A 24,635-nucleotide genomic window follows, 5' to 3' on the forward strand; every position below is an offset into this window, starting at 1 on the left:
ACGGAATCGTTCCGTATTTGAGAATGAAATTGTGCGTCCCATTTTGAATCTATACGCGACAGGTTTTGTCCCGTATTTTTATCTTTTTTTTTTTAAAGTAGCTTTTCATGCAAATCATCCCACACGCATTTACTAAAGATGCCTCATTTCCTACTTTTGATTGGGTAATACTTGATGTCATCATTAGTTTGATTGGACTTTTTGTCCGGGGAAGAGGGAGGGTCTTTTAAGCAGAGTTTGTCAAGTCTTGATAGAGAGTAATGGCAGATGCTTCCCCAGCTAACCCTTCATTTCTTAAAGTTTCAGAGTTTAAACGTAAGCGACTGAAAAAATACTGCAGAGAGTGGGAGGAAACAAATATCTGGCTGCAAAGTGTTAGAAATTGTTATCAAGCCAACTGCACGATTTGTTGGAGATCGTTCTCTGTGGCTCATGGTGATCTGTGGGACAACACGCCTTCAGAGAGCAGAGTTTGCAAAAAACAAAGCAGACAGTTCTTCGTACCCTTTGTAAAGCAGACAGTCTCTCCCTATTAATTGCTTAATAATGTTAAAAATGTGACCCGGTCTGTGAAAACCTAGCTGGAGTCTTTTTTTTTTTTCATTTACTGTTTTCTACATGAAATATAGAACAGTCTGATAATAATAATAATAATAATATATGTATTTAATTATAACTGAGTAAAACAATGTCAACAACTGAAATCACAGGGAAATGAATGGCTACAGTCAAACTTTATTTCAGAATTAGATTTGGCCTGGTTTTCACACACTGGGTCATAAATTGTAATTTGTTAAAAATTCTGTAAATACAATGTAAGTGGATCACATTCCAATGTAATATTATAATTTGTTTGTTAAGGTTAAGTCAGGCACATAAGCATTAATACTTGAAACATTTTATTTAATACATTAATAAACAACATAATACCCATGTAAAGAAAATGAGCAAGTAAATTGCAACTTTCCATAGTTTCAAATTAGAAATAGGCTATATGAAAACTTTTCTACACTGGAAGAAAAATCCTGGTTGCCTTAATTTTTTTAAGCTGAATCAAAGTAATCATGAGTTTATTGAACTTATATTATGTTAAACTGACCTAAAACAGCTTGCATAACTTATAAAATTAAGATAAAACATGATTAACTTAGTTCAGTGAGTTAAAATGACCTAAAACATACGCTGTCAGGACTAATTGATCATATCATTTTTTACAGTTTAGCTAATGTTTGTATCTAGTTTATGTATGTGCCGTTTTTATGTTTGGATAGTTACTGCAAATAATGACAAATACTGTATTTTAGCCAAAATCTGTTATCAATACCATCCTTTAAAATTAGGTTCATTAGTATTTTTTCCTCGCCACTAGTATCTCGTTTCCACTGACTGGTACAGGAAGGTACGGTTTAGGTCGGTATGGGTCACCTTTATCAGGCTTGCATTTCCATTACCAAGGGTATCCTTTTGGTGGGCGTGGTGTATGATAGAAAGTTTCAGTCACATCATTCTCGCTCGAGGAAATGTCTACAATAAAGCTGTAGGGGCCGCTCACATATCATATGAGAAGCACTTCTCACAAAACAGATGCTTTACACACATAAATACATCTGTATAACTGTTTATTTCTAACTTTTCTATGAACATGAGTTGTTCATAGAGTTGTTCATGGCTTCTCCTTTTTTCTGCGCATCACTCTCGCGTTTGTCTGACAGGATCGAGTTTCAAAAACACGTCAATAATAAAGCCCACGTTATTATCATCAGCTCAAGAAGTTTGTTATACTTCAGATATAGACGCGTGGTGAGCGCAAGCAAGAAAGCGAAAACGCTCGCACTTTAGAAACTTTAAAAACTACAAGGCACAGGGTAGATTCTGCTCTACTCCATGGTTTTGTGGCTGTTCATCAAGACGACGACAAGGTTTGTTTGAGCCCGGATCGACCATGGCTCGTTATTATTTGTATATTAAATTACGCTGTAATCTCTCGGCTGTGTATTTTAAACATGGCAGGTTTTTTGTTTTCACTCTGGCTTGTTGCGCAAGCGAATGATGTATCTCTGTAAACCTATGGTGTTCAGCTGCGCGTGTAGCTCCGCCTTTTGGTACACTTTCCGGTGGTTGATACCCTTTCGAAAGGGTGCCGAAAAAGTGGTACCGTACAGTACGGTTTGGTACGCCTTTTGACAGTGGAAACTGCCATAAAAGCGTACCAAACCGTACCGTACCACTTAGTGGAAATGGGCCATAGGTTATAGCAGCTGAGTTAACGTCAGCTATATCAGTGTTGCAGAGTTGTAAAAGAGAAAGACTGACTGCATCTGTTTACACAAATTTCAATAAAAGACAGATTATTTTAATGTCCAAGTGTTCATACTTTCCTGAAAACATATTTTAAGTTGTTATTTACCACCACTGGCAGGCTATTGGGCATGTGATCACAGTGGTCTAGGCCCCCAAGAGATACGGCCCCCACTGCAGCATGCGTCCCTTATTTTATTGTATCAAAAGTGGTAATCCTACCTGGAAGGCCGATGTCCTGCAGATTTGAGTTCCAACCCCAATTAGACACACCTAAACCAGCTAATCAAGCTCTTACTAGGTGTACTAGAAACTTCCAGGCAGGTGTGTTAAAGCAAGTTAAAGAATATCATAGCATCTTTACACTTAATTTTGAGCAGGCACAGAACTGTTTCATGACGTCATGATTTTCCCAAGCACGATGCATTCCTGGATTAACATCTATGTCCTAATCCATACTTATTCCCTACTTCTAAAACAAAGCATAACTGTGAATTATAATAGTTAGATAACAGTTATGTAGAAGCGCATAAACCTAACCGTAAGCCTAAACTTAACATTAACTGCAAACATATCCCTTAATTCTGATTGGCTGACTGGAATTTTGTTCCAGGATCAATATAGATGTTACTCCAGGAACATGTCGTACTTGGTAAAATCAGGTTGGCCACCTTAAATCGGCTGTGTAAAGAGGACTTATGTGAAAAAGTGAGCTGTTTCAGACACTGCTAGTAAAAGAAAGCAGTCTGATGTTGGTTCTTGTTATCATGTCTTTCCTATTCGAATGTCAGTTGAGCTTAGATCAAATTGATCCCAGAATATTTGTTTAATTGTACAAAAAAAAAAATTAATTAGAGCATTGTGGCGAGGTGTAAACCATGTTTAACCCATTCAGAGTAGTGCTACAGTGCTGCATTCCCCCATTTTGTTTGTAGCCATGAGTTTAGCATCTCATAATTAATAGATACCTGTTCCTTTAGCTGTTGGTCAAATACTCAAATGCAAAAAACTGCACAAAAGACACAACATGCAAGACAGATCATCATCATGCTAGAGTACATTGAAAGGGTCGATTCATCTCTAATCTTCCTTCATTCTCATCTCTCTGTAATCTTCATTTTAGCGTGTAGCTCTTGCTGCTTCTCTGTTTGATTCAATCATCTTACATTTGTGTTTTTTCTTGCCCTTGCAGGTATGGTGACATGAGGGTCATGATGGCTTACGAGCTGTTCAGCATGTGGCAGAATTTGGGTGAGTGTCGTGATTCTCTCTCCATCTTCCAGCTCTTGTTTCATTCTCTTTTCCTGCATTTCTCTGCACACGCACAGACGTAAACATGAGGATTGACTGTAGAAAAGCAACACTGACCTCTAGAGGCGGAAGAAGGCACTGCACTACAGGAATTCCCTCGTAATCACATTTTCTGTACAGAGTAAAATGTTCAGTGGTTTTCAACCTGTGGGCCGTAATGGTATTGCAGGTTCCAGGTGTTATTGGTAGAAATTATATTTTTTAAGAGATTCACACACACAAAAAAAGACAATTCTGTTCCCATTTACTTGTTGCAAACCTGAGTTTCTTTCCTCTGTTGAACACAAAAGAAGGTATCATGAAGAAAGCTGAAAACCATTGACTTCCATAGTCTTTGTCCTACTTTGGAAGTCAATGCTTACAGGTTTTCAGCTTTCTTTAAAATATCTTATTGAGGTTAATCTCATTAACGTTTTGAAACCCTTGAGGGTGAATATGTTAATTTTGGGTTGAATTATCCCTTGAAAATGACACTATACAGGTTTATTTATTTTTTAATTTGTCAAACATTTGTTGCATTAGTGAAAGTAATACAATATTTGATTATATAACATAATCACGGTTATGGGTTTGCTTGGTTTGGCTGCAGGTGAGAATAAGATCCACTTCATACCAGGAATGATCGGCCCCTTTTTGGGTGTGACGCTTGTACCGCAAAACGAAGTCCGAAATATAATGATCCCCATCTTCCACGATATGATGGACTGGGAACAGAGAAAGAACGGCAACTTCAAACAGGTCCATTATACCTGCCATCTGCTTCTCTGTCTTTTCTTGCCTGTTTTTTTCCTCTTTTCTAAACCTGTTATGTTTCAGAGATTACAAAAGAATATGACTATGAATATGATATTTTGTTTATTTTTGATGTTTTAGCAATAGAATGGATAAAGAAAGAACATTAGACAAAATGGGGTATATGCCGAAGCATGCTAATAGGACTTTTAATTTGCCAGTAACCTGGGTTAAGCGCTTCCGGCGAATTGAATGCCAATGCAGAATCCGGTGCGTTTAAGGTCTGTTTTCTTTAAAAATCAGCGATCTCCACTGGCTGAGTGATATCCGATTTAAAGTGGGTCTCAGATTGTACAAGAAGCACTGCCTTAAATTACATTTCCCCCGCCATATCTTTATTATATGAGCATTTCTTTTACCCCAGTACATTCAATGGAGCTTCATCGTTAGCCTGCCGATTCTGACGGGCGCGTGCGAGTATACAGCTTTTTGTCTCGTTTTATGCTTGAGCAACCAAATAAATGCTAAAGTTTATTTAACTGAATGTATTTTAATGACATCACAACATCGATGCTGTATAAGGAACCGTATAAAATGGGAAAAAAGTTCACAATAACAGGTCACCGGAAGTGTATCAGCATGGGAACAGCACTAGCTCGGCATATACCCCATTATAAGCCCTTTTGTGGAATTTTCATTTATTTTCAAATAATCAATTCAATTGTTTATTTATATAGCTCTATTATATATATATATATATATATATATATATATATATATATATATATATATATATATATATATATAAGGTCCTGTCATTAACCTGGTGCAATGGGGCGCATGGCACGATGCAATTGTTGTTTGCTTGTTTCAACTTGGCGCAAGACTTGTTTGACGTTTTGCACCACGCTGTTTAAATAGCAAATGCATTTGCACTCATATGTGCGGCCATAGGTGTTCTGGTCTAAAAAAGGAGGCGTGTTGAGGCACATTGCTATTTTGAGAATCTATAATAGACTGTTCAATAGATCTGAACAAAGCCGGTCTATAGTCCAGCGGAGAACGCATCAGTTGTGCGGCTCTCTTACACATTGCTTAATACAGACAGGATGTACTGCAATATGCAAATATCTTTATATATGAAAAAAATTAAAGGATTAAAATATTACAAAAATTATTATTTTCTAGCCTACATAAATATAAAAACCACTGCCTCCATGCCTTCTTCATCTCGGCGGGCTTTTTTCAGTTTATTCATAATAATTTGCTTTTGTTTAATGTTATTATTATTAGCAGTATTATTTATTATATGCATATTTATATTTGTTTTATTAAAAACAAGCTTAGATTTGAACACCTGTCAGGTTTTAGACAAAATGGGGTACAGCATGTGTATTAGGATATAACTAAGTTTTTTAAACACACTTCGTTATTATTATTCATTTATTCGTTTGCTGGAAATTAGAACTGAATTTAGAAATAGTTTTGAAACAAATCTTTGCGCTTAACAAGCTAAATTAATTATTTATAGGCTAATGGATATCTGTGCGTACAACAAGTTTCCCTATCCACAACAGTGAAAGTGAAAGTAATTAATGAGGAGGCTCATCTCTCATCCTCATGCTGTAGATGCTTTGTTTAACTGTTTTCTTTCTAGTGAAACACTCAGTTTTTCCACTTACAAAGTCTGCCATGTAAATAGCAAATGCGCTATGGCACGACGCAACTGACTCTTAAAGGGAATGGAAGTTGAGACTTTGATTGGTTTATTCTCAAAACACACCTATAACTCATTAAGAAAATAAGCTCAACCCTTTTAGACCATGGGCCATAGCGCAAAGCGAATTCTTCCATCCGTAAAGTAGCAAAAGTAGATTCTGACATGACCTTAATGCTTTTGCGCCCTGCCCTTTGCGTATGGATCGTCAAAATAGAGCCCACAATATTAGATATAGATTTAATTAGATAAGATATAGATGTATAGTTATATAATATTAGATGTTATTTAATGATTTGCTTGATTGGCCTAGACAGACAGATAGACAAAGATATAGATTTAATTAGATAAGATATAGATGTATAGTTATATAATATTAGATGTTATTTAATGATTTGCTTGATTGGCCTAGAAAGACAGATAGACAAAGACAGACACACAGACAGACAGACAGACAGACAGACAGACTGATAGACAGATAGATAGATAGATAGATAGATAGATAGATAGATAGATAGATAGATAGATAGATAGATAGATAGATAGATAGATAGATAGATAGATATAATGTGATGAAAAATAAATAAAAATTAGCATAATTTATATATACTTATGAATAAGTATAAACTGTTTAATTACATGTGAATGAACTGATGCTTATGGTGCAGGTGGAGGCGGAACTGATAGACAAACTGGACAGTCTGGTGTCTGAGGGCAAAGGAGACGAGAATTACAGAGAGCTCTTCAGTTTGCTGTAAGTAAACACAAACACACACACACACACACACACACACGGGAATTGGTGGTTTACGAGGACTCTATAGGCATCATGTATTTTATACAGTAAAAACAATCATTTTATGACCTTACCGCAAAACCCAACCTTTACAGGAAGCATGTGTGCAAACTTTGAATGTCAAAAGAACTTGTAATTATGATTTTGAAGCATTTTAAATTGAGGACACACTGCATGTCCTCATTAACCCCTTCAACATTGTGATACCTGGGTCTTACTCATGTCATAATACAAACGTGTCCTCATAAAGCACATAAACAAGCACACCCACACACAGATTGAGTGCTTTTGCTATAACCCGAGTGTCTCTGATTTTGCCTTGTGCTGCGGGATTATTAGAACTCAGCTGTTTGGGCCGTACCCCAGGTAAGAGGAAACCCACTCTTTTCAGGCCAGTCAGAAGCCACTCAAAAGGATCTTCCATTACAAATCCCTCTATTTCCTCTGTGAAGTGTCCTTAATTGATGAGTTATATGTTGCCGTTTATGTTTAGTCTGCTGGAGAAGATCGAGCAGGAGACCTGGAGGGAGACAGGCATCTCCTTTGTCACGTCTGTCACGCGCCTCATGGAGCGACTGCTGGATTACAGGTATTACTTTAGTTTTACTCTCTGTACTAATAATAATGCTGTATTGATTGAACATAATTCACAATTGGTTCACTTTTGGTCTGATTTTGTCATCATTTACCCTCCCTTCACTTGTTTCAACCTGTTTGAGTTTCTTTGATCTGTTGAACACAAACAGACAGCCGGAAACCTCATTGACTTCCATAGTATTTGTTTTTCCGACTATGGAAGTCAGTGGCTACAGACAAAAGAAACTCATAAAGGTTTTGAACCACTTGAGGGAGAGTAAAAAGTGAGTAAATGTTAATTTTGGGGTAATTATCTCTTTAAATTTACAATTAGTAGATTAGTAATTCAACTTTAAATTAAGTTATAAACTTTACTGGTAACTGAAACTGGTTATTAAACAATTAGTTTTATTTTTAGTTAGATATAATAACACTGATGAGCATATACTGCAGTAAGTGGCTTTTGGGCACATGTAGTCTTTCATAATACACTAATTGGCCACTTTATTAGGTACAACTGTCCAACTGCGCGTTAACGTAAATTTCTAATCAGCCAATCATATGGCAGCAGCTCAGTGCATTTAGGCATGTAGACATGGTCAAGACAATCTGCTGCAGTTCAAAGCGAGCATCAGAATGGCGAAGAAAGGGGATTTAAGTGACTGAACTTGGCATGGTTGTTGCTGCCAGACGGGCTGGTCTGAGTATTTCAGAAACTGCTGATCTACTGGGATTTTCACGCACAACCATATGGGGTTTACAGAGAATGGTCCGACAAAGAGGAAATATCCAGTGAGCGGCAGTCCTGTGTGCGCAAATGCTTTGTTGATGCCAGAGGTCAGAGGAGAATGGCCAGACTGGTTCCAGCTGATAGAAATAAGCTTTCGTTACAACCGAGGTCTGCGGAAGAGCATCTCTGAACACACAACACCTCCAACCTTGAGGCAGATGGGCTACAGCAGCAGAAGACCACAACGGGTGCTACTCCTGTCAGCTAAGAACAGGAAACTGAGGATACAATTCACACAGGCTCACCAAAACTGGACAATAGAAAACAATAGAAAGAAAATATGCCAGACTACTTTGGACTGTGGGGGAAACCGGAGCACCCAGAGGAAACCCAGTCCAACACGAGGAGAACATGCAAACTCCAATTAGTAACCCCAACTGACTCAGCCTTGGGCGAAGCAGTGGCGCAGTAGGTAGTGCTGTTGCCTCACAGCAAGAAGGTCGCTGGGTCGCTAGTTCGAGCCTCGGCTCAGTTGGCGTTTCTGTGTGGAGTTTGCATGTTCGTGTGGGTTTCCTCCGGGTGCTCCGGTTTCCCCCACAGTCCAAAGACAAAGACATGTGGTACAGGTAAATTAGGTAGGCTAAATTGTTTGTAGTGTATGAGTGTGTGTGTGAATGAATGTGTGGATGTTTCCCAGAGATGGGTTGCGGCTGGAAGGGCATCCGCTACGTAAAAACTTGCTGGATAAGTTGGCGGTTCATTCCGCTGTGGCGACCCTGGATTAATAAAAGGACTAAGCCGACAAGAAAATGAATGAATGAACTGACTCAGCCAGGATTTAAACCAGCGACCTTCTTGCTGTGAGGCGACAGTTCTAACAGCTATCGTGTCACCCCATTATCAACATTTATTTTTGAATTTTGTAATGGTCTCTCGACCAAAGTCCTTTGATGTTACATCATACAGACGAGTGTACAGTTGCTGTAACTCCACAAAGATTCTGCCATTTCATGTCCACATAGCAGCACATTCCTCTCGCTGCTACTTTGCCATTTTAAAAGCAGTGGATGAAAGCGATTCTGAGCTTCTATTGGTCAATGTGACGGAACCTGCTGTAGATATAAGGAACAAATGTAACATGCTAGACCTTCTGTGTTGACATTGTAAAGCTGGCATCAGTGCACTATGACTCACTACACGAGAAGAAATGATTAAATCTTACGCTCTGACACATTTTTCTTGTTTACAAATCCCCACAACACCCTACGTCAAGCAAATTGTGCTGAAATCAGGAAAAGATATGCGTAATCTGAATTAATTGTGTAGTATTTAAACCTTAAATTGAATGCTTGGTCAATAAATATTTGGATGTTTAGTAACCCTGGCCCACACATCTTAAATAGATGGATGTATCACTGCAGCAAGAGCATACAACGTTCCTGTTCAGTCTATCATATGTAATCTAAAAGCAAACAGTAGAAATCTCTTTATAAGTTGCATAGAAAGCAGCCAATCAGATTCAGACTTCATATTGTGCATGTATTTGATCAGAGGGCGTGGCATCTGTAACTAATGAGACGTCCTGTTTCTGTTGTTGGCAGAGATTGCATGAAAGGTGATGAGACGGAAAACAAGAAGATCGGTTGCACGGTCAACCTGCTGGTGAGTTTCAGCTTTCATAATAAACATGACGCAGCTTTCTTGTGAGCAAGCTGAACTGACCTGAGAGTCACATGATCTGGACGTTTACAGAATTTCTACAAGTCGGAGATCAATAAGGAGGAGATGTACATCCGATACATTCATAAGCTGTGTGACATGCACCTGCAGGCGGAAAACTACACAGGTGAGACACTTCATCTTACTGCAGGGGTGTCCAAACTCGATCTTGAAGGCCCGGTGTCCTGCAGATTTTAGCTCCAAGGGTCCGTTCTTCGTACCTCACTTAAATGATCTAAGATGATTTGGCAGATTCTGGATCTTTTGATCTTGATAACTGATCTCTCGCTAATATGGTTCTTCAAACAAGTTCGCGAATCAGATTAGAATGTCTGGATGAACTGATCTGAGATCGCTGCGTGTGTTGTGAAGGACAGATCTATCGATCCTCGAAATCATGATCAGCAATGCAACGATTGGCTGACGGCACAGCAGCGTAATGACATCATCTGATTAATATTCAATTATCCATGTGAGCAAAATTACATCAAATTAGCAGTAAACGGTTTGTTAAATATGACACGCAATAACCTTCCACATTTGTTGTGAGCTGCAGGCTTTACACTCTTATGTTTCAAGAGTATTCATCATGTATTTATCATGCATATTAATGTATTTAGTTCTACATTTAGAAAAGATTTTCTTTATTATAGTAGCCGTTTTTTAATCGGTGTAAAGAATAACTGGTTGTTTACAAAAGCATTTTGATATTGGTAAAGGCGTCTGCAACTTTTGTGAAGCATCAAATCACCGTCATATTAGCTGTCAAAACATGTTTATGACTGCATAAATGTAATATTGCTTTAAAAAATAAAGTCACATATTGTGCATGTTTATTATACACAATTTGTACTAAGCGATCTAAAAAGCTCATATCAATAAGTTTTCTCCTTGCACCAAGAGAAAGTCTTTGTACTTTCATTTCGAGGGTGCAGATTGCATAAGTTTTATTAATTTATATAACTTTATTTATTTTATTAATAACTATAACTTTATAGATATAGTTTAAAAAATATTTACTCTTTTCCCAAGTGTATATAACTACTACTGTAAGAAAATATCAGCATTCGGTACATACGTTCTGTATTATCTTTGCTTGAACTGAGCCGATCTAATCCTGTTTATATGAATTGAACCTGCTCCCGATCAGGTTTGACCTAGCAGAACTGTTGCTATGACAACAACTCTTGGATCAGCTTTGAAGAACAAAACGATCCTGGATCGTGTCAAATCGTCAATAACCAAATCCAGCTAACTAGTAATCCACATACGAAGAACGGACCCCAACTTGCTTCAACATACCTGCAGGGATGTTTCCAGAAAACCCAGTAAGAGCTTGATTAGCTAGCCCAGGTGTGTCTGATTGGGTTTGGAAATAAACTTTGCAGGACACGGGCCCTCCAGGTCCAAGTTTTGACACCCCTGTCTTATTGTATTCAAAAGCTGCTTATGCCACATGACACAGAACAGTTTACAAAACATCTGATAGACATGTACAGATATTCAATTTAAAAAAAGTTTCAAGAGTTGACACTTAGCTGATGATTAATTATAAAGCTTGTCCCAGGAGAGAGCCCTGAGCTCATAAGATCCTCGAGCCTGAGGCTCCCTCCCGTTTGCAAGGTGAAATGGGAGTTTGAGCTCAAGTAGATCTGGAGAACTCCCTGCTGTAGTAGCTAATGAACGGATAGTGATTGCTCTTAAGAGATAACTACTTACTAGGAGCATGTCTATGATGCTGATTTGGATTAGTCAGTAAACTTAAGTTGCATGTTTTTGGACGGTGGGTGGAAATCGGGGAACCTGGGGGAAACCCATGTGAGCACAGGGGGAATGTGTAAACTCCACACAGAAACGTCGACTGGCTTGGAAAGGACTAGAACCAGTGACGTTCTTGCTGTGAGGGAATAGTGCTAACCACTGGGCCATCGTGACACCCATCTAGGAAAGGAGGAGTAGTAGGCGTGGAAGGAGAGATTCTTCAAAAATAAGATGGCTGTGATATGGAACTTAGGGTATCGTCTGATTGGTGAATCATAAATTGGATAAAGCGGGACCAGCCGCAAGCAATCATAAGCATGATCCTCTCAAAATTAGTTTATAAATAAACTTCACATAGTGCTTTTCACAATAATTATCGTTACAGAGCAGCTTCACGAAAGGTGCACATCATTACACAACAGTCAAAAACAGAAAGGTTAAGGAATTGTGTAAAGTGATGGCAGTATATAAAATGTTAACCTGCAGTTATAGAATATAAAGTGTCCTTCCAAAAGAAATAATATTTACATGCAGGGCTTGACATTCACACCCGCCAAATGCGGGCAAATTTCAGTGGTGGCGGGTAAGACAGACACTCCCACTAGCCACTTTGGCTGGTTGAAAATAATTTTCCTGGATACTAATTCTTAAAAGCAGGCTTCGACAATAAGGATGTTCTTATATGCAAACAAAGGTGAGAAGCAACACGACTGACAAAAATAATTACATTCGAGCGAGTAATAGAAAGCAGGTGAATACCGAACGAGAGGATAAGCGCTCGCGCTAACAGCTGAGGTGATGCGCGTGACTGTTTAAAACGCGTGCGCGCTCCCGTTTCCTTGCGTGAAGTAGTTAAATGGTGATCTGGACCTTTAGCCAGGACAGATTACTGTGCATATGTTTTGTTAAATAAAAAGTATAGTATACAGCTATATTTTGCTTGTTTTGACACATTTAAAATTTGTGGCTAAGAAATAATTAATTGTTTATGTTTGCTGTGGTCAGAGACAGGGGTGTAGCGGACATTTTAAAAGTGGGGGGAAAGCTGTATGAAATCCAAAGGTTTACATTCTTAATCAGCTTTTTCTAAATGGTCTGTCTCTTAAAGTGAGGGGGACGTATTCGCCCTGTCCCCCCCGACTGAGCTCTAAATTATGTAAAATAAAAACTGGTTGTAATACTATAAAGCCATAAACCATTTGCTCATGATTATTGAGCAAGCTCATACACGACACACAAAAAGTGAAATAAATGAGAATGTGGAGATAAGGCGAAATCTAAATTAAGTCATTTTAGCATGTCAAAGTCATATTTGTGTGTATACAATATATTTTCTAAACAATAAAATTGTGGCTAGTGAAAATGGTGAGTGGCTAGTAATGTTGGAAAGTAGCCACAGTGGCTGGTGATTAAAAAAGTTAATGTCAAGCCCTGGATATATGTAATAATGTTACATGAAGAGTTCAGATGCAAAAACCTCTGAAAGCCATTTGCAATTTTCTTCATAAATAAGCATTTTTATTGCTTACTTGATTTTTTTCGTAACTTCAAGTTTATGGCAAAGAGTACATCCTTTCATGCTGCGTTCACACCAGATGCGGAACGCGTGTCAAGCGCTAGTAATTTACATGTTAAGTCAATACAAACGCGCGAATAGACATCCTGCGGCGCGAATGACGCGAAATTGCGCGAATGGCGCGATACGCGCGAATGGCGTGGTGCGAATTGAGCGTTTAGCACATTTTTGCGTGAATGACTCGAGTTCGTAAATCTGAACTTCAGCAGACATTTGCGATGCGTTTACCAATCAGAAGTTTGCTCTTGTGAGGGCGTGATTGTGACGTAGAACCTGTTGATGGTGTCCCAGGGGAAATCTTCAGCCTACACCGACAACAAGTCATCAAACTGGGCTTGGCTCAGTCAGAAGCACTGCTGAAAGCCTTCGTCATCCAGGTTCAGTTTCTGGAGGAGTTTGTGAGCTCACAGAGCTGGATGCACCTCTGAAAGGATGTAGTGGACTCAGACACAACCCTAAACGTATCGACGCTGTTTTTCAGTCTTCATAAAGCACATAAACACTGTTATTTTCTTCATAAAATCCATGTTAGCCATTTAGCTATGAAGCTAGAGTCACCGGTCAAACAGAAGCTTTGCCCATCAGGCAAATCCGCGTCTGTTCTGAAGTGAATTTGACGCGCGAATGAAGCGGATTTGATACGTGAATGAAACGGGGTTTGACGCGCAAATGAAGCGATCAGTATTTAGGAAATATACAGTAAGTTACAAAGTCACCAATGGTACCAGATGAAACCATAAAACAGCTATGAGATCTTAAAATTTATGGAAAGAGTCTTAAAATTGTCTTAAAAGGTACTGAACTTCACTCTCTGATTCCTGTAAATACCCTTACTATGCCTACCATTGTGTCCCACAGAGGCGGCGTTCACCCTGCTGCTGTACTGGGAGCTGCTCCACTGGGAGGAAAGACCCCTCCGAGAGTTCCTGCATTATCCAGCGCAGAGCGAATGGCATCGCAAAGAGGGTCTCTGTCGTAAGGTCATCCACTACTTCAACAAAGGAAAGGTATTTACTGATGCAACTGAGTTTCAAGTCGTCTAGTATGTTTTGCCAGGGGCGTTGCTAGGGTCGAAAGGGATGGGGGCTTAGCCCCAAAGAAGTCAAGAGATTTTTTTTTTCAGTTTTTCTCAAAATAGGGTGATGTGAGCATTGTGGCACTTTAAATACATGTAATGCCTGTTTCATTCATACTTGAGTAAAAGTAGTAGAACATTCCAGGAAATCCCCGAGAACGGAATAAACATATAAAGGCTTTAACTGTGTTCTTCCTGCCATTTTAGGTTTTTTCATAAAAATAAATTAATTTAAAAATCCGATGCTAACTGACATAGCATGTTACAATATAGCTATAAAATAATAAGCTAGATGCATGAACTCACAGTGATTTAACTATTACTGAAACAAATGTGACTGGCATATCTAGATAAATATGTCTAGATATCTATATCATATCTGGAAAGCTAGTACAATTTTTGTTTTTTAAAAACTCGCATGCGTTTACATTATTATGATGCACATTTTATTGATTGGTTATTTTATTTCACCAAAACTACACACATCACACATTTTATACTTTGAAAACAAATATTAAGCTTTATATTAAGCTTATTTAAGCTATATTAAGCTTAACTATTCAGTTTTATTATTACCTCATCAGCTTCAGCTCCTCAAAATAAATAATGAATGAATACCATGACAACATGACAACTGTCCCACTCCCACCTGCCGATAGAAACAGGTACTGCTGAACAGCTGACTTTAAATACCTGACACAAAAGCTATGTTAAGTGGAATGCACGTGATGTATGTGGTAATTTTAAGAACTTGGATTTCAAAACAAATGTTATAAAACCTATTTTTATTTGTGCAACATTTTCCAAAAGATCAGGGATTTTTGACAATACATTAGGGGCTTAAGCCTCCCATCAATCCCAATTCACCTGTACCGCATGTCTTTGGACTGTGGGGGAAACCAGAGCACCCAAAGGAAATCCACGCAAACGCAGGGAGAACATACAATCTCCACACAGAAACGCCAACTGACCCAGGAGACTCAAACCAGCGACCTTCTTGCTGTGAGGCGACAGCACTACCTACTGTGTCGCCTAACATTAGAGTCCATTCACTCTTTTAAAGGCCTAAATATATCTAATCATGTACTTAATAATGTATTAAAGAGTCCCTATTATGGGTTTTTGAAAATTACCTTCCATGTCGTAACACAGCTCTAAGTGAAGTGAAATATTCAGCAAAGGTTTAAATCTGAAAGTGGACGGTGTTTAAAACTATTGATTCATCTATAAAAGAGTCGACTCATAGTGGTTTGAATGAATCGTCTTGATAACGAGTCTTTAGCCATTTCGGCGTGACATGGATACGAAACATAAGCCCCGCCCAATTGTTGCACGCACAAACCCGGGAAAATTTAACCTGTAGCCCCGCCCACACGCAAAGAAGAAGAGGAAGACAAACAGATCCCAGTTGAATCAAGTCATGAAGATGCTGTGCTTAGCTGGATATTACTGGAAGTGTGAGGGGAAAGCTAGTGTTAATTTCTCGACCCAAAGATAAGGCTGTGATGAGTCAGTGGTTGAGGTTTATTTTTGCAAAAATACCTCAGCATTACAGCCCAGCCTTGTGCTGTTACTGTCGTCTTTCTGACGATTGCTTCAGCAATCTACATGCTTACAAGGGGACATTCGTCAGATGTTTGTTAAAGGAAGGATCAGAAAAGACTATTAAAGTGTGGGACTTTGTCAGAGCTCGACAGGAACTTTATCAGTACAGAGCTCATGGATTAGTTTCTTCCTCCATTTCACTAGTGTAAGTAAATGGTTGCCTCCTTGTTTTCTCTAGCTTGTTTTACTTACAGATATAAATGCGTTTTGGAGCTTATGATCTACTGCCGCTTGTCCTTGCTATGGCCACCGTCAGCTTTTCCTACACACGTGCAGCAGTCAAGGTTCAGAATAGTTTGGATGGATTATGGATTAATACTGAATGTGTGTCATGGTTAAGAATGAAGCAATATGCTGGTGTTTAATTGCTTTAATGCACACACAGGTGAGGTGTCTGAATAACACTGTTGAAAACCGGGGTACTGTGTACTGCGATGTTAGTAAGTTAACTACTATGAAGCGTGTTTCCGTTGCAATCGGATCCTTTACCAATATTGGCGACTCAGGGAATTCACAGACTGTACCAAGATGCTGAGAACCATGGGAGGGGCCAGTTGAAATTATGGGATTTTCCGGTATAATACCAAAATGGGGGGGTGGCTGGAGATGGGTGTAAAATACGGGAGACTCCTGGGAAAAAACAGGAGTGTTGGCAGGTATGCTCACACATGCACTCTTAAAGTCTTAAATCAAAAAATCGAAATTTATGGCTTTAAAAAGTCTTAAATTTGCTGTTCTAGGTCTTAATTATTTTTGCACAGGTCTTATTTTTGCGATGTCCATGTAACGCTACATCTAATGCTCATTTAAATTCTTTTTGTTTGTTTTTTGTTTTGTTTGGTTTTTGGAGTGTTGTAGTTCTTTATTTCACTAGTCCAATTGTAATTTGCGGTATTACAACTACAAAAAGGTCAACTTGCAATAGTCAATCAGCTTTCTGATATTAAACTCAGTGACCGCGGCGAATGTGACATCATCGCTGTGTTTGCGGAAGTCCGCTTTGATTGCGCGTGACATGATTTCGGCTGGCAGAGTATGCCGTTATTTCACTGACAAATGTGACAAATACGAGAGAGCGAATCTCTGCTCACGCGCCGGTTTCCTTTGTTCATGGACAAAACTGCTTGCGAGCTCTCAAAACACTGGCTGCTCATGTGCGAATGATCTGCTCTCGCTCCGTCGGACTCCTTTAAAGCTTTTGCTCTCCAGAGATGCTTCAGCATACTGTAGTATTAAGAATAGTGAACTGATAAAATGAAATACTGTAGTTTTACTACAGTAAAGTATGGTCAATTGTAGAAAAATATACCCTTTATTGTAAAAAAATAAATAAATAAAGCACTGGGTAGTTTGTTTTTAATACACTTGTTGTGTTACCATAGCAACTATAGTATTACCACAACAGAGTAATTGAAGTACTTTACTGTACTTTACAAAACACTGTACAGCAGACTGTAGTTCACTTTATTTTAGTGATAAAATGGGATTGATAGTGGGATTTATTTGAAGAGTTAATAGTACAGTAGGCTATAATACCTAATTAAGTTTTTACCTATTTTCTATAACAGTTACATTTCTGCTTGCCAGAATGACCAATAATTATTGGCTAGAAATTGCAACAGCCATGGGAAAGAAGGAAAGTTTTTGTAAAACTTTGAAAAAACCTGAGGGATAAGTTTGTTAAAACCAAGTGTGCCCCAAGCCTACGTTTGAGTGAAGGTTTCGGCCGTTAGATCGCCCCCTGGGGGCTGGCTGCAGTACAAGTCATAAAGCCCGCCTCCTCCGTGTTAATGAAGGAGACTTGAGCCCAAATAAAAAAAAATATTACACTTGCAATAAAATGTCCCGAAAGATAGTTCTGGTCGATTAAGGCACTGGTTATTGTGCTGAAATAGGTGCAGATCTTCATTTTTGTAAACAGTTTGTTTTTAGCAGTAATTTAATGCTGGGCGTGTCATCGTGATTGACAGCTGTGATTGACAGTTTCTCAAAGCGCGGCGTCTGAGCTTCGGCAGGAGACTGAAGTAGACTGAAATGTTATTATTCGATTTCTGTGTTATTTTACGATGACAAAATGAGTTCAGCAGTAAACTATAGTTTCTGACATACATGATCCTGGTGAAACACTGTTTATTCGCTAAGTTCAGGGCTTTTTTCGGGCTTTATTAGTTTGCTGATACACGCCTAACCACCCAGATAGCAAAACACAGTTCCGGCTAGATTCTCGCCTGCCGGAGACTTATCTCTTAGAGCTCAGACTGACTAATGTTACCTCTGCTGGACCTACTCCGGATGCCTGGACTCACTGCCCGATTCCAGTCCGAGTCAATCGAGCCAGATGCGGCGGCCGAGCGAGCAGGCGCTGCCGCATGCGAGCCGGAATCAGCCCGCGACGCCGCGAGTAAGTTATGCGCTGCGGCCTGGAGCTGGCGCGATTGAATATATAAAACCCTCATATTTGTTAACGTTATTACATCCATTTGTGTTGATATGACAGCAAACGCATGCTGAGAAGTTCGGGGGGCGTAGTTGATTTTACATAAAGCGTTTGATTGGAAGCTCGACTCTGCTCATTTTCGCGGCTCCTCCTCTGGCTCCATCAGACAATCCTTCTGCGCATGTCTGGCTCCAATTTCAGCAGTCTTTTGCGACAGTTTGTGCCCGTCAAGCAGGCGTTTTGCCCTCAAGGCGTTCAATGGGAAAAAGGGCTGTCGCGTCGTCCATATTTTTTACAGTCATTGGTTAAAACAACAAAAAAGAGGCCCCCAAAAACATCTTCAATGATGATGATTATCTTTTTATTCGTCTGATTTTACTTTGTTTTTTTGGAGCGCCCCCTGTCATTTAAAAAAAATATCTCAATGGTGAATGTGTCAAGTATAAAAGCCTTAATCCGTTTTGTGAGTTGTGCGATGCGGTGCCAGGTGAAAGTATAAATCTGCATTAAGATGTTTGTTTGTTTTTTTGTAGTTCAATGGTGCATTTAACTTTAGTACTGTTCAATTTAAATAACTTTATCTTACCCCTAATTTTGTGCTTTTACATTTTCTCTCGCGTGTTTTTCATATTGCGATATAGGTCTTAAATTTAATACTCAATGGTCTTAAAAAGGTCGTTAAAGGTCTTAAATTTGACATTATGATATCTGCAGAGACCCTGTTATTGTTGATAAGCCGTGCTGGACATTTCACTCTGTCTCACGCTAAATGCTGTCAACCAACTGCAACAGGCTGTCATTAGTCCAATCAGCACAGAATAGCATCTCGCTAAGAAGGCTTTAGAAACAAATTAATTGTTAACGATTCATATGGGAGTCGCTGAGATAATTAGGTAAAAATAAATGCATATTATAAGACAATAAAAGTGTTTTTTGACCTTGCATCCATATCAGTATGTTGTTGGAGACCCATAAAACCGAAATATGACTTTTTTCAATGTATAATAGGGACTCTTTAAAAGCATGTTAAAGTTGCGGTTGAGCTCACAAATGTTTGGTGCAATACCAAACTACGTCCTTGTGCAAATGGTCGTGGGGGTCTAAAATGTCCATCAGTTGTAGCTTTCGAAATCCTTCATTCTAAAGGGCTCTTCAAAGTGGCCATGGTTTGGAACGATATTTCAATATGGCCGCCATGATTGCTGTCAATTTGAATTGTCCTTTAGAGATAATTGTCCTTTCCACGATGGACATCCAGCATTCTCCAGCCTCCTGCGCCTAGACTGCAGCTCTGAACAGGAAGTTTGACCAGAGGAGAAATGGTCATGCCCAATTGAGCCTGGTTTCTCTCCTTCACATTGGTCTGTTGGTGAAGTTTGTTCCTCCACTGTCTCCACTGCCCTGCAATGTTTGGGCCTTGGGGAGCTGCACATCTTCAGTGTTTCGACTTTCAGCAGTGAAGATCTGAACTTCAGCTCTGAACACTGGACTGACACAGCTTCAGTTTACTAGATCGTCTGTGTTCAGCTGCTGCCACACAATCTACGTTGGAAGCGCTGGAGAAATAAATATGAATGGGATTGAATTTAAAGGGTGAAACATGCTGCCATGTGATTGGCTGATTGGAGTTTTTTACATTAATGAGCAGTTTAACACGTCTACCTAATAATGTGGCTGGTCAGTCTACTTAACTATCAGGATCTTTCTTATTTTATAAATTGCACATGAAACCAGCAGTCTTCTCTTGTTCTCTTCTCAGTGTTGGGAGTATGGCATCCCGCTGTGCCGAGAACTAGCCTTTCAGTACGAGTCCCTGTACGATTATCAGAGTCTCAGCTGGATACGGGTCAGTGCCTTTTGATGTTCTTTTTAGAAAACGTGCATATATGAATAGCGATTATATAACAGCACTTTGAGTGGACGTCGCAGCTATTAATGTACTGTTATGTATTATGCTCAGAAGGAGGTCAGCGCTGTGTGAATATTCAGCTTTTTCTTTCTGCACAGAAAATGGAGGCGGCATATTATGACAACATCATGGAGCAGCAGCGACTGGAGCCAGAGTTCTTCAGGGTGGGGTTTTATGGGCGGAAGTTCCCTTTTTTCCTCAGGGTGAGACTTTACTTCTATATGCTCTATTTCTTTGTACGAATAATAATTAACTTTATGTAAAACATGTGTTATATATATTTTTTTTTTTTCTCTCAGAATAAGGAGTTTGTTTGTCGGGGTCATGACTATGAAAGGCTTGAAGCCTTTCAGCAAAGAATGCTGGGGGAATTTCCTCAAGCCATCGCCATGCAGCACCCGAATCAACCAGATGAGGGCATTTTACAGGGTGATGCACAGTGTATCCTTCACCATAATGGGATTAAATGTTTGATGTATGCATGTGTTTATTCAGTTCGTCAGGTCCGTTGATTGACTGTTTCATTGATTTATATCGGTAGGATGGATGGATGGATGGATGGATGGATGGATAGATGGGTAGGTGGACGGACAGACGGATGGTTTGGTTGGTTGGCTGGATGGATGGTTGGATGGATGGATGGATGGATGGATGGATGGATGGATGGATGGATGGATGTATGGATAGATGGATGGATGGATGGATGGATGGATAGATGCACAGATGGATGGTTGGTTGGTTTATTGATTTATTCCATTAATTGGTAGGTTAGTTGGTTGGATGGATGGATGGATGGATGGGTAGGTGGGTGGGTGGACGGACGGACAGACGGATGGTTTGGTTGGTTGGTTGGTTGGTTGGTTGGTCTGATGGATGGATGGATGGATGGATGGTTAGTTGGATGGATGTATGGACAGATTAATGGATGGATGGATGGATGGATGGATGGGTGAGTAGGTGGGTGGGTGGACGGACGGACGGACGAATGGTTTGGTTGGTTGGTTGGCTGGTTTGATGGATGGATGGATGGATGGATGGATGGTGGGTTGATTGGTTGGTTGATTGGTTGGATGATTGGTTGGTTGGTTGGTTGATTGGTTGGATGATTGGTTGGTTGGTTGGTTGGTTGGTTGGTTGGTTGGTTGGTTGGTTGGTTGGTTGGTTGGATGAATGGATGGTTGGTTCATTGATTAATTCCATTGATTGATTGATTTGTTAATTCATTAGTTCCTTCATTCGTTCATTACATTATGTGGTCATTCTTCCATCCTTCATCACTTAATTCAACTATTTATTTATGCATTAGTTTATTTTATTATGATGTGCACTCCTTATTTTTTAGCAAAAATATTTTTTTAAAGATGTATGTTTGACGTGTTTGCCTTCATTGACAGGACAGTATATAAACAGGAAGTGAAGGTGGAGAGAGCAAGGGAGGAAGGATTATAGAAAGGTCCACATGCCAAGATTTAAATGTGGGATGCCTGAAGCGCAGTTGGTGCAATCAGTGCAGACAATGACATAAACTCTTGACAGCATTCTTATTTCCAGTTTGATTTATTCGCCTATACTACAAGTTGAAAAAAAACAGTAGCGGTGTTTTGCCTTGACATAAGCTTTGCTAGACCTCCAGATCTACGCCGTGTCTGCAGTTCCTGAAAACATGGACGTTCTTCAGATGGACCGCGTGCCCGACCGCATCAAGAGCTTTTACAGAGTCAACAACGTCCGACGATTCAGATATGACCGACCATTCCACAAGGGTCCTAAAGACCGGGAGAATGAGTTCAAGGTAAAATTATGCCTCTCTTCACTTCTGGATTATGATGAACCGCATGTTACTTAAAGTGTTGTTTTGTTTTCAGAGTCTATGGATCGAGCGAACCACACTAATCCTCACCCACCCTCTGCCCGGCATATCCCGCTGGTTTGAAGTGGACAAGCGAGAGCTGGTGGGTTAATCTGCATAATCTTTAATGTGATCAGCTCGTTTACATGAATATTCTTAACCTGTTTGTGCTTAAAGTGATAATTCACCCTTAATTATAATAATCATTACTGAATTATGCACTACTTATACTTATTTTTAGCCCTTTTCATTTCCCTTTTTTTATATGTTACTCTAAATTACAAGGGAACATTCATCCATATTTTGACATTTGATAAAGGTGATTTAAAACATTAAAGAAGATACTTTACTTGTATTTGATATGCTTTCTATGTATGTAAACTCGAATGGGAAAATACTGCAGTAATCCATAGTAAATATTTTTTAAATCATACTATAAAATACTACTGTAGTATTAACAATGGTAAACTGATTTAACTGTAATGCTGTAGTATAAACTGTGGTGTAGTAAATATAACCTAAAGTATTTGTTTATATTACTGTATTTAGTGTATTATCATAGTAGCTGTAGAATTACAAGATTATTCACTATAATCTGATTCAGAAACACATATATAGTACGTTACTAATATGTTTACGTTCACAATTCCTTCACGTACGTAAAATTAGAAACTTTTAATCATCAAATCATGCCACACAAAGACTAAACTCAAGAGAATAGTCAAAATATGTAATAAATGTCAGTTTAACAAGTGGATTTGCTGAAGATAAATGAGGTGTGTACCTTCTGCCTGTCATGTGTTGTAGGTGGAGGTCAGTCCACTGGAAAACGCCATTTATGTGGTGGAGAACAAGAACCAAGAGCTGCGCACCCTGATCAGTCAATACCAGCACAAACAGCTGCACGGAAACATCAACCTGCTCAGCATGTGCCTGAACGGCGTAATCGACGCCGCCGTCAACGGAGGAATCGCCAGATACCAGGAGGTGAACACCAAATTTGAACACCAAATTCACTCGAAGCTATCGGGCATATGGCAGTCAATGGTGATAAGTTAAAAACAAACACTTACAAGCAAGTCCAAGGCTGCGTCCGAAATTGCCTACTACTATAGTAGGTACTACATTTGAATTGGGATTTTCTACACTACCATAAGAAAAGTACATTCTATATAGTATTAATGGAACTCGGAATGGATCACATGACATACCCACGTCAGTTGCGTCACTTCTCTGTCGATTCTCGTACGTGGCTTAATGGGGTAGCATAGCATCCATTGGATAGGATATTCCATCATGTTCTGAGTTTGCAGGTAGCCTATATGTTTCAATTAAATAGCATTTTAGTGTCTCTTATGTGAATTTATATTTCATTTTTTTACAGGGGTATATTATTTCACACTTCATGCTTCTAGTAAGATTCTGCAGTGTGAATGCATGAAGGAACATTCCGAAGTGAACCACCAGTTGGTCTCAATATTGATTCCATTTGCCATTTTGGCTAAGATCATCCTAAAATGTCTGTAATTTATTATTGTTGTAGTTGGTCTAATCTATCAATGAGATTGACTTATTCTTTAATGCAGAAGTGCGCTTGTTTTTGCGATTGTTTTAATACTTCAGTTGCCTATGGGAGAAATGTTCCTGAAGGGAGAAATGCCTAGGAATAATAAATGGCAGAAAATGGTCAAACTGCTTGCTCTACAAGTGTGTTCATGACTATATGTAAAAGGAGAATACGATAATCAAAAATGATCAGTTTTCAACATCAAGCAGCAGAACAAGCTCTTTTTAATGTCTAAAAATCAGTGGAAGTGAATGAGACCGAAAGTCTTGAGCCAAAAAGATTCCAATGGCTGTGTCCGCTCAGATTTAAAGAATATAGTCAATATATTTAAATTGTTAGTATAATTGTTTTCACGCTTATTGTCTCTCAGGCATTCTTTGATAAAGAGTACATTAGCAGTCACCCTGAGGATACGGAGAAGATCACCCAACTCAAGGACCTGATGCAAGAACAGGCAAACACATATTTTTAACTATCCAGAAATAAAAATTTAAAGGTCAAGTAATCATATTTTCAATCATTATTTATATTAAACTACCCCACAGGTTCACGTCCTCGGTGTGGGTTTGGCCGTCCATGAGAAACTGGTGCACCCAGAGATGCGCCCCCTGCACAAGAAGCTGATTGATCAGTTCCAGATGATGAGGAGCAGTCTTTGTCATGTGAGAGCTCACATCAGCTTTTCATACACATTTGTAGACAACAATTTAGTTTTGAAAGGAACGTTTAAATAAAGACCCCACTCATTTTATACTACCCATCTGATTATGCTACCACACTGTATTTGAATAGCTCTGAGGTTGGGGTTAGAGATTAGGCGGAGGGATGTCACAGACGAAAGTAAAGAGGGGTGGAGGTGGGGTTTGGAAGGGCAGTTGAGGGGCGGGGGGTTTTGCTGACAAAAGTTAAGAGGGTTGGGAAGTCGTGGAAAAAAGTGAAGAGGGTTGGGGAGTCACAGAAGAAACTGAAGAGGGTTG

At 39.2% G+C, this 24,635-nt stretch overlaps 1 protein-coding gene across 50 annotated transcripts in view; it reads left to right on the top strand.

Annotated features, from left to right (window-relative positions):
• dock3 (dedicator of cytokinesis 3) overlaps nucleotides 1-24,635 on the top strand; it is a 397,524-nt gene that overhangs the window by 355,926 nt on the left and 16,963 nt on the right. For 29 of the 50 annotated variants that reach the window (XR_012397895.1, XR_012397898.1, XM_009296480.5 and 26 more), the window contains 16 exons: nucleotides 3,491-3,549; nucleotides 4,199-4,347; nucleotides 6,727-6,812; nucleotides 7,194-7,220; nucleotides 7,348-7,443; nucleotides 9,762-9,822; nucleotides 9,913-10,006; nucleotides 14,075-14,223; nucleotides 20,093-20,179; nucleotides 20,341-20,445; nucleotides 20,542-20,683; nucleotides 21,868-22,034; nucleotides 22,108-22,194; nucleotides 22,899-23,078; nucleotides 24,029-24,112; nucleotides 24,204-24,320. Coding sequence is in view for 48 of the 50 variants with exons in the window: in XM_009296480.5 (XP_009294755.3) it covers nucleotides 3,491-3,549; nucleotides 4,199-4,347; nucleotides 6,727-6,812; nucleotides 7,194-7,220; nucleotides 7,348-7,443; nucleotides 9,762-9,822; nucleotides 9,913-10,006; nucleotides 14,075-14,223; nucleotides 20,093-20,179; nucleotides 20,341-20,445; nucleotides 20,542-20,683; nucleotides 21,868-22,034; nucleotides 22,108-22,194; nucleotides 22,899-23,078; nucleotides 24,029-24,112; nucleotides 24,204-24,320 (1,690 nt within the window). In the remaining 2 variants the exon portion in view is untranslated. The remainder of the gene's footprint in view (nucleotides 1-3,490; nucleotides 3,550-4,198; nucleotides 4,348-6,726; nucleotides 6,813-7,193; nucleotides 7,221-7,347; nucleotides 7,444-9,761; nucleotides 9,823-9,912; nucleotides 10,007-14,074; nucleotides 14,224-20,092; nucleotides 20,180-20,340; nucleotides 20,446-20,541; nucleotides 20,684-21,867; nucleotides 22,035-22,107; nucleotides 22,195-22,898; nucleotides 23,079-24,028; nucleotides 24,113-24,203; nucleotides 24,321-24,635) is intronic. The other 21 variants (XM_073937545.1, XM_073937552.1, XM_073937546.1 and 18 more) reach the window with 1 other exon arrangement.

Source organism: Danio rerio, chromosome 22 (genome assembly GCF_049306965.1).
Source record: "Danio rerio strain Tuebingen ecotype United States chromosome 22, GRCz12tu, whole genome shotgun sequence".
Classification (NCBI taxonomy): domain Eukaryota; kingdom Metazoa; phylum Chordata; class Actinopteri; order Cypriniformes; family Danionidae; genus Danio; species Danio rerio.